This window comes from Triticum urartu, chromosome 5 (genome assembly GCF_003073215.2).
Source record: "Triticum urartu cultivar G1812 chromosome 5, Tu2.1, whole genome shotgun sequence".
In the NCBI taxonomy this organism is placed as follows: domain Eukaryota; kingdom Viridiplantae; phylum Streptophyta; class Magnoliopsida; order Poales; family Poaceae; genus Triticum; species Triticum urartu.
Window position 1 is genome coordinate 403,961,236 of NC_053026.1, and position 16,248 is coordinate 403,977,483.

The 16,248-nt window shown below is 46.2% G+C and overlaps 1 protein-coding gene across 1 annotated transcript; it reads left to right on the forward strand.

The window, feature by feature from the left end:
- The first annotated feature begins 14,162 nt into the window (after nucleotides 1-14,162).
- LOC125507064 lies at nucleotides 14,163-15,148 on the forward strand. The gene is made up of 2 exons (XM_048671755.1): nucleotides 14,163-14,690; nucleotides 14,777-15,148. The coding sequence occupies exons 1-2, from the start codon at nucleotides 14,163-14,165 to the stop codon at nucleotides 15,146-15,148; spliced, it is 900 nt and encodes a 299-aa protein (XP_048527712.1).
- The last annotated feature ends 1,100 nt before the right edge of the window (nucleotides 15,149-16,248 follow it).

Sequence of the window (16,248 nt, forward strand, 5' to 3'; positions counted from 1 at the left end):
GACACCACTCTCCAAGAAGTAACAAATGGTGTGTAGGTAATGAACTCCTTGCTCTTGTGCTTCAAATGATAGTCTCCCCAACACTCAACTCTCTCTCATAGGATTTGGATTTGGTGGAAAGAAGATTTGAGTGGAAAGCAACTTGGGAAGGCTAGAGATCAAGATTCATATGGTAGGAATGGAATGTCTTGGTCTCAACACATGAGTAGGTGGTTCTCTCTCAGAACAATGAGTTGGAATGATGTGTGTGTTCTGATGGCTCTCTCACTAAATGAGAAAGAGGTGGAGGGGTATATATAGCCTCCACACAAAATCCAACCGTTACACACAATTTACCAATCTCGGTGGGACCGAATCAGAAAACTCGGTCTGACCGAAATAGTAAACCTAGTGACCGTTAGGAATTTCGGTGGGACTGACATGCAACTCGGTAGGACCGATTCGGTTAGGGTTTGGGCATAACGTAATCTCGGTGAGACCGATTACACAAACTCGGTGAGACCGAATTTGGTAATTAGCTAACCAGAGAGTTGGTCAGGCAAACTCGGTGGGACCGATTTGCTCTTTCGGTGAGACCGAGTGGAACTCGGTGAGACCGAAAAGTTACAAAGGGGAAACACTGAGTTTACATTGCAATCTCGGTGGGACCGATTCGCTCTTTCGGTGGACCGAAAAGTTACGAAAGGGAAACAGAGAGGTTGCAACCCCATCTCGGTGGACCGAGATCCTTATCGGTAGAACCGAATTGCTAGGGTTTGGCAGTGGCTAATGACAAGTGAAACTCGGTGGCGCCGGATAGGAAGAATCGGTAGGACCGAGTTTGGCTTAGAGTTTTGGTCATATGTGGATATGGGAAAGTAGTTGAGGGTTTTGGAGCATATCACTAAGCACATGAAGCAAGAGGCTCATTAAGCAACACCTCATCCCTCCTTAATAGTATTGGCTTTTCCTATGGACTCAATGTGATCTTGGATCACTAAAATATAAAATGAAGAGTCTTGAGCTTTTGAGCTTGAGCCAATCCATTTGTCCTTAGCATTTTGAGGGTTCCACTTTCACATCCATGCCATGCCAATCATTGAGCTTTCCTGAAATAATTATCTTGAAATAGTATTAGCTCAATGAGCTATATGTTGTTATGAATTACCAAAACCACCTAGGGATAGTTGCACTTTCAATCTCCCCCTTTTTGGTAATTGATGACAACATATAGATCAAAGCTTCGACAAATGATAATAAGCATGAAATATATCGTCGCTTTGAGAGGTATGTGATGAGTAAGAGCTCCCCCTAAATTTGTGCATATTTAAAATTTGCTTTGGACTGGAAATGCACAAAGAATTAGAATCACGGGTTACTCTTCCATGTCACATACATCTTGGTGGAGCGCTCAAAATGATAAGATTGAAATACATGCACTCATCACCAAGAATAGTGAATGATCACAAATGAGAGATAGAATGATAATATTTAAGCAAGCATTAAGTGTAGCTTATGATCAAACACATGATCATCGATATCTCACAGGCATAAGGACGTAGTATCTCACACGCAAGCAAATAAAGTTCGAAAAGCCACCAAATAAAGCAAGAGAGAAAAGCAACACTCTCTCTCTCGAAGCCTATGATCTATACATCTTCTCCCCCTTTGGCAACAAGTTACCAAAAAGTTCCTAGAAAATGCATAGCACTAGATCGACGCTCAGGCTTGATCTTCAGGTGGTGGTGGAGTCCGGATCACTCCAAGGACGAAGGCTTCGGTAGACGCTGAAGTAGTCGCTGGAGTTGGAGCTGAAGTAGATGCTGGAGCTGAGGCTGTGGCTGGTGCAGACGTTGTAGCTCTGGTGTCAGCAACTGGCAGTGCAGACGACCTCGGACCTCGTGGCACCCTCGCAAACGCATGAGTCGTGGTCCTGCCTCTCCTCTCATTCATGTCCTCCTGGAGCTGCTCCACTGCAGACTGAACTTCTGTTACCTTGACATCCAAGTCATAGAACTTCTGTTCCATGATTCTCTCTAGGCTCTGCTGATTCTGAGTGAGAGTGGCCAGACTTTGCTCAATCCTCAGCATGGATGCAATCAAGTAACCGAGCTGCTCTTGTTTGGTCTTCAAGAAGTATTCAGATGCCTCCGTTTGAGTAGGCATCCTGGCAGCTTTCTCCTTCCTTGCCTTCTCCTTTTTTGCAAATGCTTGGGCAGATGATGGCTCATTTTCTGTCATCACAACTTCATTGTCCTCGAAATCTGGACGGATGGGCAGGTGTTCCTTATCTAACAAATATACGCCCGTGCCCATCTTGGAGTTGATGAGCTCCTGAATCTGAGGGGCATATCCACAGCTCCTCTTCTGATCTGCCGCAGTCCTTTTGATTGTTTCCACTATAAGGCTCATGACTTTGAATTTTTGAGGCACGTCAAAAACATGAAGCAAATTGATCGCGTGACCTCTGATCATCTTGTGATGTCCAGACTTGGGCAGAAGGGTGTGCCTAAGGATCCAGTTGATCGTAGGCAATCCTGAGAGCAGATAATGCACTGAGCCAAACTTGAACGTGTCAAGTGCTTCATTCGGAATCTCCTTGTACATGTTGGACATGGAGTTGTGGTCCATCTTTTTCTTGGCATAAATGTCCAAGTCATCTGCTTGCTCCTCTGGGGCATTGATCAGCTTCGCCCATTCCTCAACAATAGAGTGGTACCTCGTACCCTCAAACATCCATGTAATCCTCCCATCTGGATAAAAGTGAGCTGTGGAGTAGAACTGCATGATGAGTTCCTCGTTCCACTTTGTGAGCTTCTGCCCAACAAAGTCCTCTACTCCACACGCCTTAAAGCTGTCCTGAACTCATGGGTAGTACTCTTCATTATCCTTGATATAGGTCCAGTCGACCCATCTCATGTCACATACAATTGGCTTCTTGTCAAGTAGCACTGTCTCATAGAAATCCTGTTGCTCCTTGGTATGAAACCTGTAGTCCACTGTAGTCCTTCTCCTAGAAGCATATGGATCTGCTTCTCTCCATTTCCTGAGCCCTGAGTCTCTCCTTAGCTTCATATCCTCAGCCACAGGATGAGCATCGTTGTGGTCTGGGATCTTGGGCTTGAGCTTCCGAAGGACACTCTCTTCCTCTTCCTCTGCAACAGTCTCAGGCACTGGGGCCTTGTTCTTCTCAGTGGCTGGGATGCTTCTTGTGTTTCTCTTTGGTGCACTTTTAGGCTTAGATGCAGCCTTAGGTGCTTCCTTGGGCTTGGATGCAGCTCCCCCTGACCTTATGGCATCTCCCATAAGTTTGGCTGCCTTGGGCGCTGGTGCAGCTGCCTCTTCTTCCTCCTCCTCTTCTACCATGATGGAGGCCTTCCCAAGCACTCTAGCCACAGTCTTCTTCACTCTGTCTTTCCTTTTCTTGCCCTCAGCTGCAACGGGCTCAATGGGAGCAGGCTTCTCAGTTGAGGCTCTAGCCTTTGACATGGGCTGCCTGCCTGCTGGCCTTTTGATTTTCAGGCCTGGCTTTGAGCCTTGAGCTGGCTCAACTCTCTTGGAAGTGGCCTCTTCCTCTGCCACATAGTCCTCATCTTCAGAATCTGAGGTTTTCTTCTTCCTTTGTCTCGTGGCAGCTTTAGGCAGGTTGCTGGGTGTGCTCCTACTGCCATCATCTAAGGAACTTGAGGGGCTAGTGCCCTCACTCAACTGCACTTGCTGCTCTGACAAGTTTTGGCTGTCACTCTGGTCTGACATGTTGCAAACTGACTGCTGACCCTGTGAATAGATTATAGAGGAGATAGAGTGGATGAGCATCACAAAATGCAGATATTTTTGCAAAAAGAATGATTCAAGAACTTAGTTTTAGTTTCCCACTGAAATCATCTCGGATCTACCGATTTTCAAACTCGGTGATACCGAAGCAGTTTTGGAACCTAAACTAGTGAACTCGGTAGGACCGAGTCACAGTTCGGTGGCACCGAGACTGCTAGGGTTTCACTGAGTTCAAAAATCGGTCACACCGATAAGTAATTCTCGGTCAGACCGAGTCTCACTTGTGCAATGGCATAAGCCAAATCGGTGGGACCGAGTTTTTCAACTCGGTGGTTCCGAGATGGTTTCGGCGGAGACCTAAACCTAGAATTTTCGAATCAAACCTAATCTATGAGCGTTTTGACTGGATAGAAGTGTTTCAATCGTGGCAAGAATCAATATGATCACAATGTGCTAGGAATCAGATTGAGAAATAGCACAAAGATCAAGTCCATACCCTAGTTCGGCGGGGACTTGCTACGGCGGCAACGGCGGGGCAGAAATCCCGTTGACGGCAACGGAGACCAGCGACTGGAGGCTGCTGGCGGCGAGAAGACGATCCGGAGACCTCGGGGGCAGAGCAGGCTATCGCGCGGGCGAAGGGGTTCGGAGAAATTTCCAAATTTTGCCCGTGACTATATATAGCCCGACCCTGTCGGTGTGACCGAGTTGAACAACTCGGTGGCACCGAGATTCATAACTGCGTGCAGTTACTGAAACTCGGTGAGACCGAAAGGTTCAAATCGGTTGCACCGAGATCGAAAACCTAGATCAACTTAATGATCTCGGTAGGACCGAAGTGGAGTATCGGTTAGACCGAGAATCATAAAGAGGTTTTGGAAGTTTAAGTCTATGACGAATCGGGGACTCCGAGCGCTCCTCACACAGAGTGGTTCAAATCTGACTTGATCAAATTTTGTGATGCAGCATGAATAGAGTTTGAGACGAGAAAAGCATAGATAGCTAGAGGAGGTTCTTAGGCATTCTTGTCCATCCACTTGGCAAAAAGAAATAAAACCGAACAATCAAAGCAACAAGTGGATGTCCTCGAATGAGTAAAATATGCAATCAGCATGCTCACACAATAAGATGGCAAATGAAATATGTGGCAAGGCATGCACAACCAATTCTAGCATCTATCAAGCAATTTGCGATGACTAGGTCATCTATATATGAGTATATTGACTTAGGAGTCAAGTGAACACTTGATCGTAGGTCATACTCATCGTTTAAGCTCAAGTGGGGTTACCACTTTTACATAAAGCATTGTTTTGTTCACATCTTTAGAGTTGCTTTAGCTCAAGTCTTAGAGTAAAGCTCCCCCTAGATGTGATATCCCCCTTAAGAGGGATGAACTAACCTTGGGTTTTGTCGATGATGACTTCATGTAGATATTGAAGATGTGGATGCTCAATGTTGATGTAGATCTCTTGGAGCTATCCATTTGAGTGAGTTGCACTTTCAATACCTACATGGGTTAGTCCCTCAAGGAACAAACAAGGATATCCATAGACATAGAGTGATGCACACAAAAGATGATGTCCATGAAAACTTTTAGGTTACCTTGTCCCTTGTCTTACCAACAAGAGGGTTTGTGACTCCTTGAACTAGTCCAAGATGTGGAAGTTGATTGCACTTGTTCTTGCCAAAATGATAAGAGTGAAGTATGTTGGCGGAGTCACCCTCAAGAACTCTCTAGTTCTTCTTCTTTTGGATCCACATCATCTTGATGGGAATCCTTGGAGTTGTAGTCGTACTTGATGAAGTGGAACTTGAAGAAGTCTTGGGAATCCACTTGACTAAGGTCTTAGGAGCTTCTTCAAATGCATCAATTTCCTCTTGAAGCTTGTCCTTGCCTTTTTGCTCGTAGTCTTGTGGTGGAAGATCATCTTGAGCTTGTGTCCCCTTGAAAGAAGTATACTTCTCTTGTTGAGGGACAAACTTTGTCTTGGGGTATTGATCTTATTCCCATTCAACTCCATTGGCATTGAACTTTCTTTCAAAACCAACACCTTGATTCTTCCGGTGCATTCCTTGCTTGCGCACAATTTCCTCGAATTGCTTACTCCCGGCAAGGCTTTTGTACACTCCTTTCTCTATAATTCCCTTAAATAAGATATTTTCTTGCTCAAGTGTAACTTGGCTAAGAGAATCATTAGTGTAATCAAGAGAACTACTAGAAGCAACAATATTGAATTTAGCATGATCATTGTTACAACTAGAGGATGAATCTTTCTTGTTAGACTTGACTTGAGGCATGTAAGTGGATAAGAGTAAACGCTTGGCAATGTAAGAAGAACTTTTCTTGCGGAGATCATCATTGATTGCCTTTAAGAACTCATGCTCTTGCTCAAGATTGAACTTTTCAAGGCGTAGTTTCTCATGAGCTCTTAAAAGTTCTCGATGATCTTCGAAGATAGTGTCATGAGCTAACTTAAGAGTGTTTAGTTCTTTAGTTTGAAACTCAATCTTCTCCTTATCATTGTCATTCGTTTTATCTTGATTAGCATGATTAATTGACGTTTCATCACAGTATTCATCACTAGAGTTGTCAACAAGTAAATCATCATCACCTAACAAGTCATCTTCATCACTATTGAAATCAACATACTCGGGGTGTGTTACCTTAGGACCTTTGGCCATGAAGCATCTTCCAATTCCTTCATTTGGTGAGTCAAATATGTCGTAGGAGTTGGTTGACACAAGTGCTAGACCGGCAACACCTTCATCTTGAGTATCTTCGGAGTCGGAGTGATAACTTCTCTTGGAGTGGCTGTCGGAGTCGGAGCCGGATACCCATTCACCAACATGAGCTTGATGTCTTCGTCTTGTGTAGCTCCTTGATGATTTTTCCTTCCTTTCCGAATCCTTGCTTCTCCGTGAGTATCTTCGTTCATAAAGATCATCTCTACTCCTTCTCTCTCTTGGTGGTGATCCTTTGCTTCTTCTTTTTGGAGAATCTTCTCTTCTTTTGTAGGGAGCCGTACACTCATTGGAGTAGTGTCCGGGTCTTCCACAATTGTAACAGTTTCGCTCTCGACTAGAAGATCTTTTGTCATTGTAGGACCTTGATTTGGAGCTTCTTCTTTGCTTCTACTCTTGTAGAACTTGTTGAAGTTCTTCACCATTAAGCTCAGTTCTTCATTGAAGTCTTGTTTCTCACTTGATGATGTAGGGGCTTCACATGAGGCTTTATAGGCACCACTTGATTTGTTGTGAAGTTCCTCTTTATCCTTAAGTGACATCTCATGAGCAACAATTCTTCCAATCCTCCGTTGGCTTGAGATCTTTGTAATTGGGCATCATTTGGATCAATGTGCACACGGTATCATATTTTCCATCCAAGGCTCTTAGGATCTTCTTGATGATGAATTTATTGGTCATCTCTTCACTTCCTACGCCGGCAATCTCATTTGTGATGAGAGCAAGCCTAGAGTACATTTCAGCGACACCTTCACCATCCTTCATCTTGAACTTGTCAAGTTGGCTATGAAGCACATCCAACTTGGATTCCTTGACGGAGTCGGTACCTTCGTGCATATCAATCAAAGTGTCCCAAATTTCCTTTGCATTCTCAAGGCGGCTGATTTTGTTGAATTCTTCGGGGCACAATCCGTTGAAGAGAATATCACAGGCTTGAGCATTGTATTGCAACATCTTCAACTCATCCGCGGTAGCTTCACGGTTTGGTTCTCTCCCATCAAAGAAGTCACCTTGCAAACCAACACACACAATAGCCCAAACAGCGGGGTTATGTCCAAGAATATGCATTTTCATTTTATGCTTCCAACTAGCAAAATTAGTACCATCAAAGTAAGGACCTCTACGGTGATAATTTCCCTCGCTAGATGCCATACTCTCCTAGGTTGTGAAACCAAGGCTATGACCACCAAAAGCTATGGAGATCTAGCAAATGGAGACCAAAGCTCTGATACCACTTGTAGGATCGAAAGTATGTCTAGAGGGGGGGGTGATTAGACTACTTGACCAAATAAAAACTTAACCTTTTCCCAATTTTAGTTCTTGGCAGATTTTAGCTATTCTAGGACAAGTCAAGCAATCATCACACAATTCAAGCAAGCATGCAAAGAGTTTATGGGCGGCGGAAAGTAAAGCATGCAACTTGCGAGAATGTAAAGGGAAGGGTTTGGAGAGTTCAAACGCTATTGGAGACACGGATGTTTTTCCCGTGGTTCGGATAGGTGGTGCTATCCTACATCCACGTTGATGGAGACTTCAACCCACGAAGGGTAACGGTTGCACGAGTCCACACAGGGCTCCACCCAAGGGCAATGGTTGCGCGAGTCCACGAAGGGCTCCACCCACGAAGGGTCCACGAAGAAGCAACCACCCACGAAGGGTCCACGAAGATGCAACCTTGTCTATCCCACCATGGCCATCGCCCACGAAGGACTTGCCTCACTAGCGGTAGATCTTCACGAAGTAGGCGATCTCCTTGCCCTTACAAACTCCTTGGTTCAACTCCACAATCTTGTCGGAGGCTCCCAACCCAAGGGCAACGGTCGCGCGAGTCCACACAGGGCTCCACCCACGAAGGGTCCACGAAGAAGCAACCACCCACAAAGGGTCCACAAAGAAGCAACCTTGTCTATCCCACCATGGCCATCGCCCACGAAGGACTTGCCTCACTAGCGGTAGATCTTCATGAAGTAGGCGATCTCCTTGCCCTTACAAACTCCTTGGTTCAACTCCACAATCTTGTCGGAGGCTCCCAAGTGACACCTAGCCAATCTAGGAGACACCACTCTCCAAGAAGTAACAAATGGTGTGTAGGTAATGAACTCCTTGCTCTTGTGCTTCAAATGATAGTCTCCCCAACACTCAACTCTCTCTCATAGGATTTGGATTTGGTGGAAAGAAGATTTGAGTGGAAAGCAACTTGGGAAGGCTAGAGATCAAGATTCATATGGTAGGAATGAAATGTCTTGGTCTCAACACATGAGTAGGTGGTTCTCTCTCAGAACAAATGAGTTGGAATGGTGTGTGTGTTTTGATGGCTCTCTCATCGAATGAAGAGGAGGTGGAGGGGTATATATAGCCTCCACACAAAATCCAACCGTTACACACAATTTTCCAATCTCGGTGGGACCGAATCAAAAACTCGGTCTGAGCGAAATAGTAAACCTAGTGACCGTTAGGAATTTCGGTGGGACTGACATGCAACTCGGTAGGACCGATTCAGTTAGGGTTTGGGAATAACGTAATCTCGGTGAGACCGATTACACAAACTCGGTGAGACCGAATTTGGTAATTACCTAACCAGAGAGTTGGTCATGCAAACTCGGTGGGACCGATTTGCTCTTTCGGTGAGACCGAGTGGAACTCGGTGAGACCGAAAAGTTACAAAGGGGAAACACTGAGTTTACATTGCAATCTCGGTGGGACCGATTCGCTCTTTCGGTGGGACCGAAAAGTTACGAAAGGGAAACAGAGAGTCTGCAACCCCATCTCGGTGGGACCGAGATCCTTATCGGTAGAACCGAATTGCTAGGGTTTGGCAGTGGCTAATGACAAGTGAAACTCAGTTGGCGCGGATAGGAAGAATCGGTAGGACCGAGTTGCTTAAGAGTTTTGGTCATATGTGGATATGGGAAAGTAGTTGAGGTTTTGAGCGTATCACTAAGCACATGAAGCAAGAGGCTCATTAAGCAACACCTCATCCCTCCTTAAATAGTATTGGCTTTTCCTATGGACTCAATGTGATCTTGGATCACTAAAATATAAAATGAAGAGTCTTGAGCTTTTGAGCTTGAGCCAATCCATTTGTCCTTAGCATTTTGAGGGTTCCACTTTCACATCCATGCCATGCCAATCATTGAGCTTTCCTGAAATAATTATCTTGAAATAGTATTAGCTCAATGAGCTATATGTTGTTATGAATTACCAAAACCACCTAGGGATAGTTGCACTTTCAACCTCGGATGCATAAGAAAGATTCAGAAACAAAGTACCATTTTAAGATTCGACCCAACTGCTACGTAGTTGGCCCGAATCTCGGGGGCTACACCCAGTGGGTACGCTAGCGCGCTGTTGGGGAACATAGTAATTTCAAAAAATTTCCTACGCACACGCAAGATCATGGTGATGCATAGCAACAAGAGGGGAGAGTGTGATCTATGTACCCTTGTAGACCGATAGCGGAAGCGTTAGCACAACGCGGTTGATGTAGTCGTACGTCTTCACGGCCCGACCGATCAAGCACCGAAACTACGGCACCTCCGAGTTTTAGCACACGTTCAGCTCGATGACGATCCCCGGACTCTGATCCAGCAAAGTGTCGGGGAAGAGTTCCGTCAGCATGACGGCGTGGTGACGATCTTGATGTACTACCGTCGCAGGGCTTCGCCTAAGCACCGCTACAATATTATCGAGGATTATGGTGGCAGTGATTGGAGAATTCTGTCAATGACGCAATCATCTGGAAGATTAACTCCCAATTGAATCAAGTGATTATTATACCCAGATATTTTGAGTATATGCTCACGGACAGAACTGTTCTCCTCCATCTTGCAGCTATAGAACTTATTGGAGACTTCATATCTCTCAATCCGGGCATTTGCTTGAAATATTAACTTCAACACCTGGAACATCTCATATGCTCCATGACGTTCAAAACGTCGTTGAAGTCCCGATTCTAAGCCGTAAAGCATGGCACACTGAACTATCGAGTAGTCATCAGCTTTGCTCTGCCAGACGTTCATAACATCTGGTGTTGCTCCAGCAGCAGGCCTGGCACCCAGCGGTGCTTCCAGGATGTAATTCTTCTGTGCAGCAATGAGGATAATCCTCAAGTTATGGACCCAGTCCGTGTAATTGCTACCATCATCTTTCAACTTTGCTTTCTCAAGGAACGCATTAAAATTCAACGGAACAACAGCACGGGCCATCTATCTACAATCAAACATAAACAAGCAAGATACTATCAGGTACTAAGTTCATGATAAATTTAGGTTCAATTAATCATATTACTAAAGAACTCCCACTTAGATAGACATCCCTCTAATCCTCTAAGTGATTACGTGATCCAAATCAACTAAACCATGTCCGATCATCACGTGAGATGGAGTAGTTTGATTGGTGAACATCGCTATGTTGATCATATCTACTATATGATTCACGCTCGACCTTTCGGTCTCTGTGTTTCGAGGCCATATCTGTATATGCTTGGCTCGTCAAGTATAACCTGAGTATTCTGCGTGTGCAACTGCTTTGCACCCGTTGTATTTAAACGTAGAGCCTATCACACCCGATCATCACGTGGTGTCTCAGCACGAAGAACTTTCGCAACGGTGCATACTCAGGGAGAACACTTCTTGATAATTAGTGAGAGATCATCTTAAAATGCTATCGTCAATCAAAGCAAGATAAGATGCATAAAAGATAAACATCACATGCAATCAATATAAGTGATATGATATGGCCATCATCATCTTGTGCTTGTGATCTCCATCTTTGAAGCACCGTCGTGATCACCATCGTCACCGGCGCGACACCTTGATCACCATCGTAGCATCGTTGTCGTCTCACCAATCTTATGCTTCCACGACTATCGCTACCGCTTAGTGATAAAGTAAAGCATTACAGCGCAATTGCATTGCATACAATAAAGCGACAACCATATGGCTCCTGCCAGTTGCCGATAACTTGGTTACAAAACATGATCATCTCATACAATAAAATTTAGTATCATGTCTTAACCATATCACATCACAACAGTGGCTGCTATGGGCTTAAGCAAGAACCAATCTTACCTACGCATAAAAACCACAACGATAGTTTGTCAAGTTGGTGTTGTTTTAACCTTCGCAAGGACCGGGCGTAGCCACACTCGGTTCAACTAAAGTTGGAGAAACTGTCACCCGCTAGCCACCTTTGTGCAAAGCACGTCGGGAGAACCGGTCTCGCGTAAGCGTACGCGTAATGTCGGTCCGGGCCATTTCGTCCAACAATACCGCCGAACCAAAGTATGACATGCTAGTAAGCAGTATGACTTATATCGCCCACAACTCACTTGTGTTCTACTCGTGCAAATAACATCAACACATAAAACCTAGGCTTTGATACCACTGTTGGGGAACGTAGTAATTTCAAAAAAATTCCTACGCACACGCAAGATCATGGTGATGCATAGCAACGAGAGGGGAGAGTGTGATCTACGTACCCTTGTAGATCGACAGCGGAAGCGTTAGCACAACGCGGTTGATGTAGTCGTACGTCTTCACGGCCCGACCGATCAAGCACCGAAACTATGGCACCTCCGAGTTTTAGCACACGTTCAGCTTGATGATGATCCCCGGACTCCGATCCAGCAAAGTGTCGGGGAAGAGTTCCGTCAGCACGACGACGTGGTGACGATCTTGATGTACTACCGTCGCAGGGCTTCGCCTATGCACCGCTACAATATTATCAAGGATTATGGTGGAAGGGGGCACCGCACACGGCTAAGAATATGATCACGTGGATCAACTTGTGTGTCTAGGGGTGCCCCCTGCCCCCGTATATAAAGGAGCAAGGGGAGGAGGCCGGCCGTCCCAATAGGCGCGCCAAGGAGGAGTCCTCCTCCTAGTAGGAGTAGGACTCCTACTAGGAGGGGGGAGGAAGTGGGGAAGGAGAAGGAAAGGGGGGTGCCGCCCCCCCTCTCCTAGTCCAATTCGTACCAGGGGGGAGGAGGCGCGTGGCCCACCCTTGCTGCCCCCCTCTCTCCACGAAGGACCATATGGCCCATTACTTCTCCCGGTAGGGTTCCGGTAACCCTCCGGCTCTCCGGTTTTCTCCGAAATCACCCGGAACACTTCCGGTGTCCGAATATAGCCGTCCAATATATCAATCTTTATGTCTCGACCATTTCGAGACTCCTCGTTATGTCCGTGATCACATCCGGGACTCCAAACTAACTTCGGTACATCAAAACTCATAAACTCATCATATAACTGCCATCGAAACCTTAAGCGTGCGGACCCTACGGGTTCGAGAACAATGTAGACATGACCGAGAAACGTCTCCGGTCAATAACCAATAGCGGAACCTGGATGCTCATATTGGCTCCTACATATTCTACGAAGATCTTTATCGGTCAGATCGCATAACAACATACATTGTTCCCTTTGTCATCGGTATGTTACTTGCCCGAGATTCGATCGTCGGTATCTCAATACCTAGTTCAATCTCGTTACCGGCAAGTCTCTTTACTCGTTTCGTAATACATCATCTCGCAACTAACTCATTAGTTGCAATGCTTGCAAGGCTTATGTGATGTGCATTACCGAGAGGGCCCAGAGATACCTCTCCGACAATCGGAGTGACAAATCCTAATCTCGAAATACGCCAACCCAACATGTACCTTTGGAGACACCTGTAGAGCTCCTTTATAATCACCCAGTTACGTTGTGGCGTTTGGTAGCACACAAAGTGTTCCGCCGGCAAACGGGAGTTGCATAATCTCATAGTCATAGGAACATGTATAAGTCATGAAGAAAGCAATAGCAACATACCAAATGATCGGGTGCTAAGCTAATGGAATGGGTCATGTCAATCACATCATTCTCCTAATAATGTGATCCCGTTAATCAAATGACAACACATGTCTATGGTTAGGAAACATAACCATCTTTGATTAATGAGCTAGTCAAGTAGAGGCATACTAGTGACGTTTGGTTTGTCTATGTATTCACACAATGTATTATGTTTCCGGTTAATACAATTCTAGCATGAATAATAAACATTTATCATGATATAAGGAAATAAATAATAACTTTATTATTGCCTCTAGGGCATATTTCCTTCAGCATCGGCACCGACGAGCAGGTAAGCGGCACATCTTCATCGGTCGGCTGACCACGGCGTCGGAGCTCCTTCACCGGCCGGCGTTCATCTTCCACCACCGTCCCCCCTCGTCCTCAAGCTGCAGCCAGCCTCTGTGAGTTCAATCCCCCTTTCTCTCTGTTCCTTCTAGCTAGATCTGAGCTGCATCTAGGGTTTGATCTAGATGCATGGTTGATTAGTGGTCTGATCTGTGAGCTGATATGGTTGGTTGCTATGCTACGGTTACAATTTGTGGTAGGGCTAGATGTTCAAGCATGTGGTAGGCTAGATTAGTAGTAGAGTTTGAAGTTGAACCTTGTGCTTGTGTTGAATCATGCTTAGATTGTGATTTGTAGCTATTGGTGGTCATGTGCTTGCTATGATAGTGATGAACCATGTACATGTACATGTATGCTTAGTATGATAGTGATGAAGCATGTGCTTGCTATGATAGTGATGAACCATGTACATGTATGCTCCTGCTTTCATGGATTGTCCGGTATGTTGTGTGCTATGCTCACTGTCAATGCGTGCTACGATTGTAGGACATGACCACGCAGACGCAAGATCTTAGTCAGGCCCTTGTCGTGTCCGACAGCCAGTTTGCTCCATTGTTTGTCGAGGAGTCGCAGCCTATGGCCCAGATGACACCTGATTCAGAGGTGTTCGAGTCTGATTCCCTCTATGTGCCAGTAGTGCTCGTTGAGCCAACTACTGCTGCTGCTGCCGCTGCACTCAAGCTAGCAGCAGCAAAGGCAAAGAAGGATAGTAGGTCGAACAACACGAAGTGGCAGCTGTTCATGTCCACGTTCGTGCTGAACAAGATGTGTGAGCTCATCTCTAGTGGAGTTAGGACTGACAAGGGCTTCAAGGAGGTGCACTTGAACACCGTTGCGAAGCAGGTGTTCGAGTTCTGTGGGCAAGAGGTGTCTGCCACCCGGGTGTACAACCACCTGAGGAAGTGGAGAAGTCGATGGATCCAAGTGTCCAAGCTGAGAGACCTTAGCGGCGCCTCATGGGATGAGAACACTTGCTCCATAGTTCTGGAGGTAGAGCACTACGCCGGCCATGTCGCGGTTAGCTCACAACCCTCTTTCTTTTCATATTGTCCACCATTGCCTACTCCTAATCGCAACTAACAATACTTGTGTTTCATTCTTAGGACCACCCAAGGGACGCTGAGTTCCTCAACACACCCATCCAGAACTACAACCAGATGCAACACATCTTCTCCTTCAGGCTGGCAACTGGGAAGCATGCCATGGGCTCGGGGGAGCCTCTTGGTTCTCCCATGCCCGACTTCCCTGGGACCCCGGACGTCGAGATCCTTGATGGCCTTGACAAGCCCGCTGCGAAGCCCTTCGACAAGCCATTTGACCCCGTTGATAGGAAGAGGAAGAGAGGAGGCCTGATGGAGGAGGAGATCAATGTCTTCTGCAGCATGACTGAGGCGATGAAGGAGGTGGCAACAGCCATCAGGGAGTGCAAGCCCCTCGACGTCCACCCTGACCTGTATGGCGCTGTCATGACCTAGGGTGGCTTCAGCGACGAGGCTCTCATGGCAGCTGTCAGCCACCTTCTTGACAACAAGGCCCAGGGTGTTGGGTCCGTTGCCATGGCCGACGCTCACATGGTGTTGTGGCTCAGGAGCTGGCTGGGCAAGCACTACTACTAGAGTAGTGCTGCCTGTGAGCGTGCATGATCCCCAACGGCGATGGTGGTGGCGACGACGATGACGATGACGATGTACATTTTGTGTAGCTAGGGCTCAAAAATTATTTGATGGTCTGTATATTTTGGTGAGGTGATATATACTAACCCCTCACGGTGACGGTGAACTTGCGGTGGTAGGACGACACCCTCTTTTGGATGTGGTGGTAGGTTAACACCAAGGTAGTGCTAGGAAGAACTTGCTATGCCGTATGATCATGCATGCTTTACTTCTTCTCTTCTGCTCCATTGTTGTTTGTGTGCTACTTTGCTTGATACTTGTGTGCTCCATTGATTTGTTGCTTCAACTCTTGCTCTTGTGCATTGCTAGGGCAAGTGGTATGTTGTGTTCATTGGTGAGGTTCCAAGGGTTTATAGTTCATGGGAAGAAGCCAATGCACAAGTGGCATCATATAGCAACAACAACTATAGAGGGTTCAAGACTAAGCAGGCAGCAGAACAAGCTTACTCCGTCTGGGTGCGAAAGCACGGGGGCAGCAGTGTCGACAGTGCCAAGGTTGGAGCTGTCAAAGTGGAAGCTGCTAAGGTGGATCGTCAGTTCGGCCTGAAGCTGAAGAACTTCATCATCTTCGCCCAGTTCGTCACCATTGTTGTGTTGTGGCGTTGGTGTGCTAGGTGTGATCATTGTGGGTAAGCTCACCAACTAGGGTACAAGGTAAGCACAACATGTACGCCGTATTCAACCAAGTCGTGTTCATGTGCCGCTAGGGCCAATGCAGCCAACCAAACAAAGTGCACTTGCATATTACCTAATGCAGGGACTAGGGATGCAGGCAACCAATCAAGTTGCATATGGCGTATTAGGGCTTGTTTTTGCTCAACCAGGCTGGGTTGAGAAGTGCATGCGATGCAGGAACTGTTGACAACGACAACCAAACACGCCCCTAATGTACAAAGCGGGAG

Coding starts and splice junctions, on each gene's coding strand:
- LOC125507064 (XM_048671755.1), top strand. CDS start 14,163: ATGACCACGCAGACGCAAGATCTTAGTCAGGCCCTTGTCGTGTCCGAC. Junction 14,691..14,776: donor ACTACGCCGGCCATGTCGCG/GTTAGCTCACAA, acceptor TTTCATTCTTAG/GACCACCCAAGGGACGCTGA.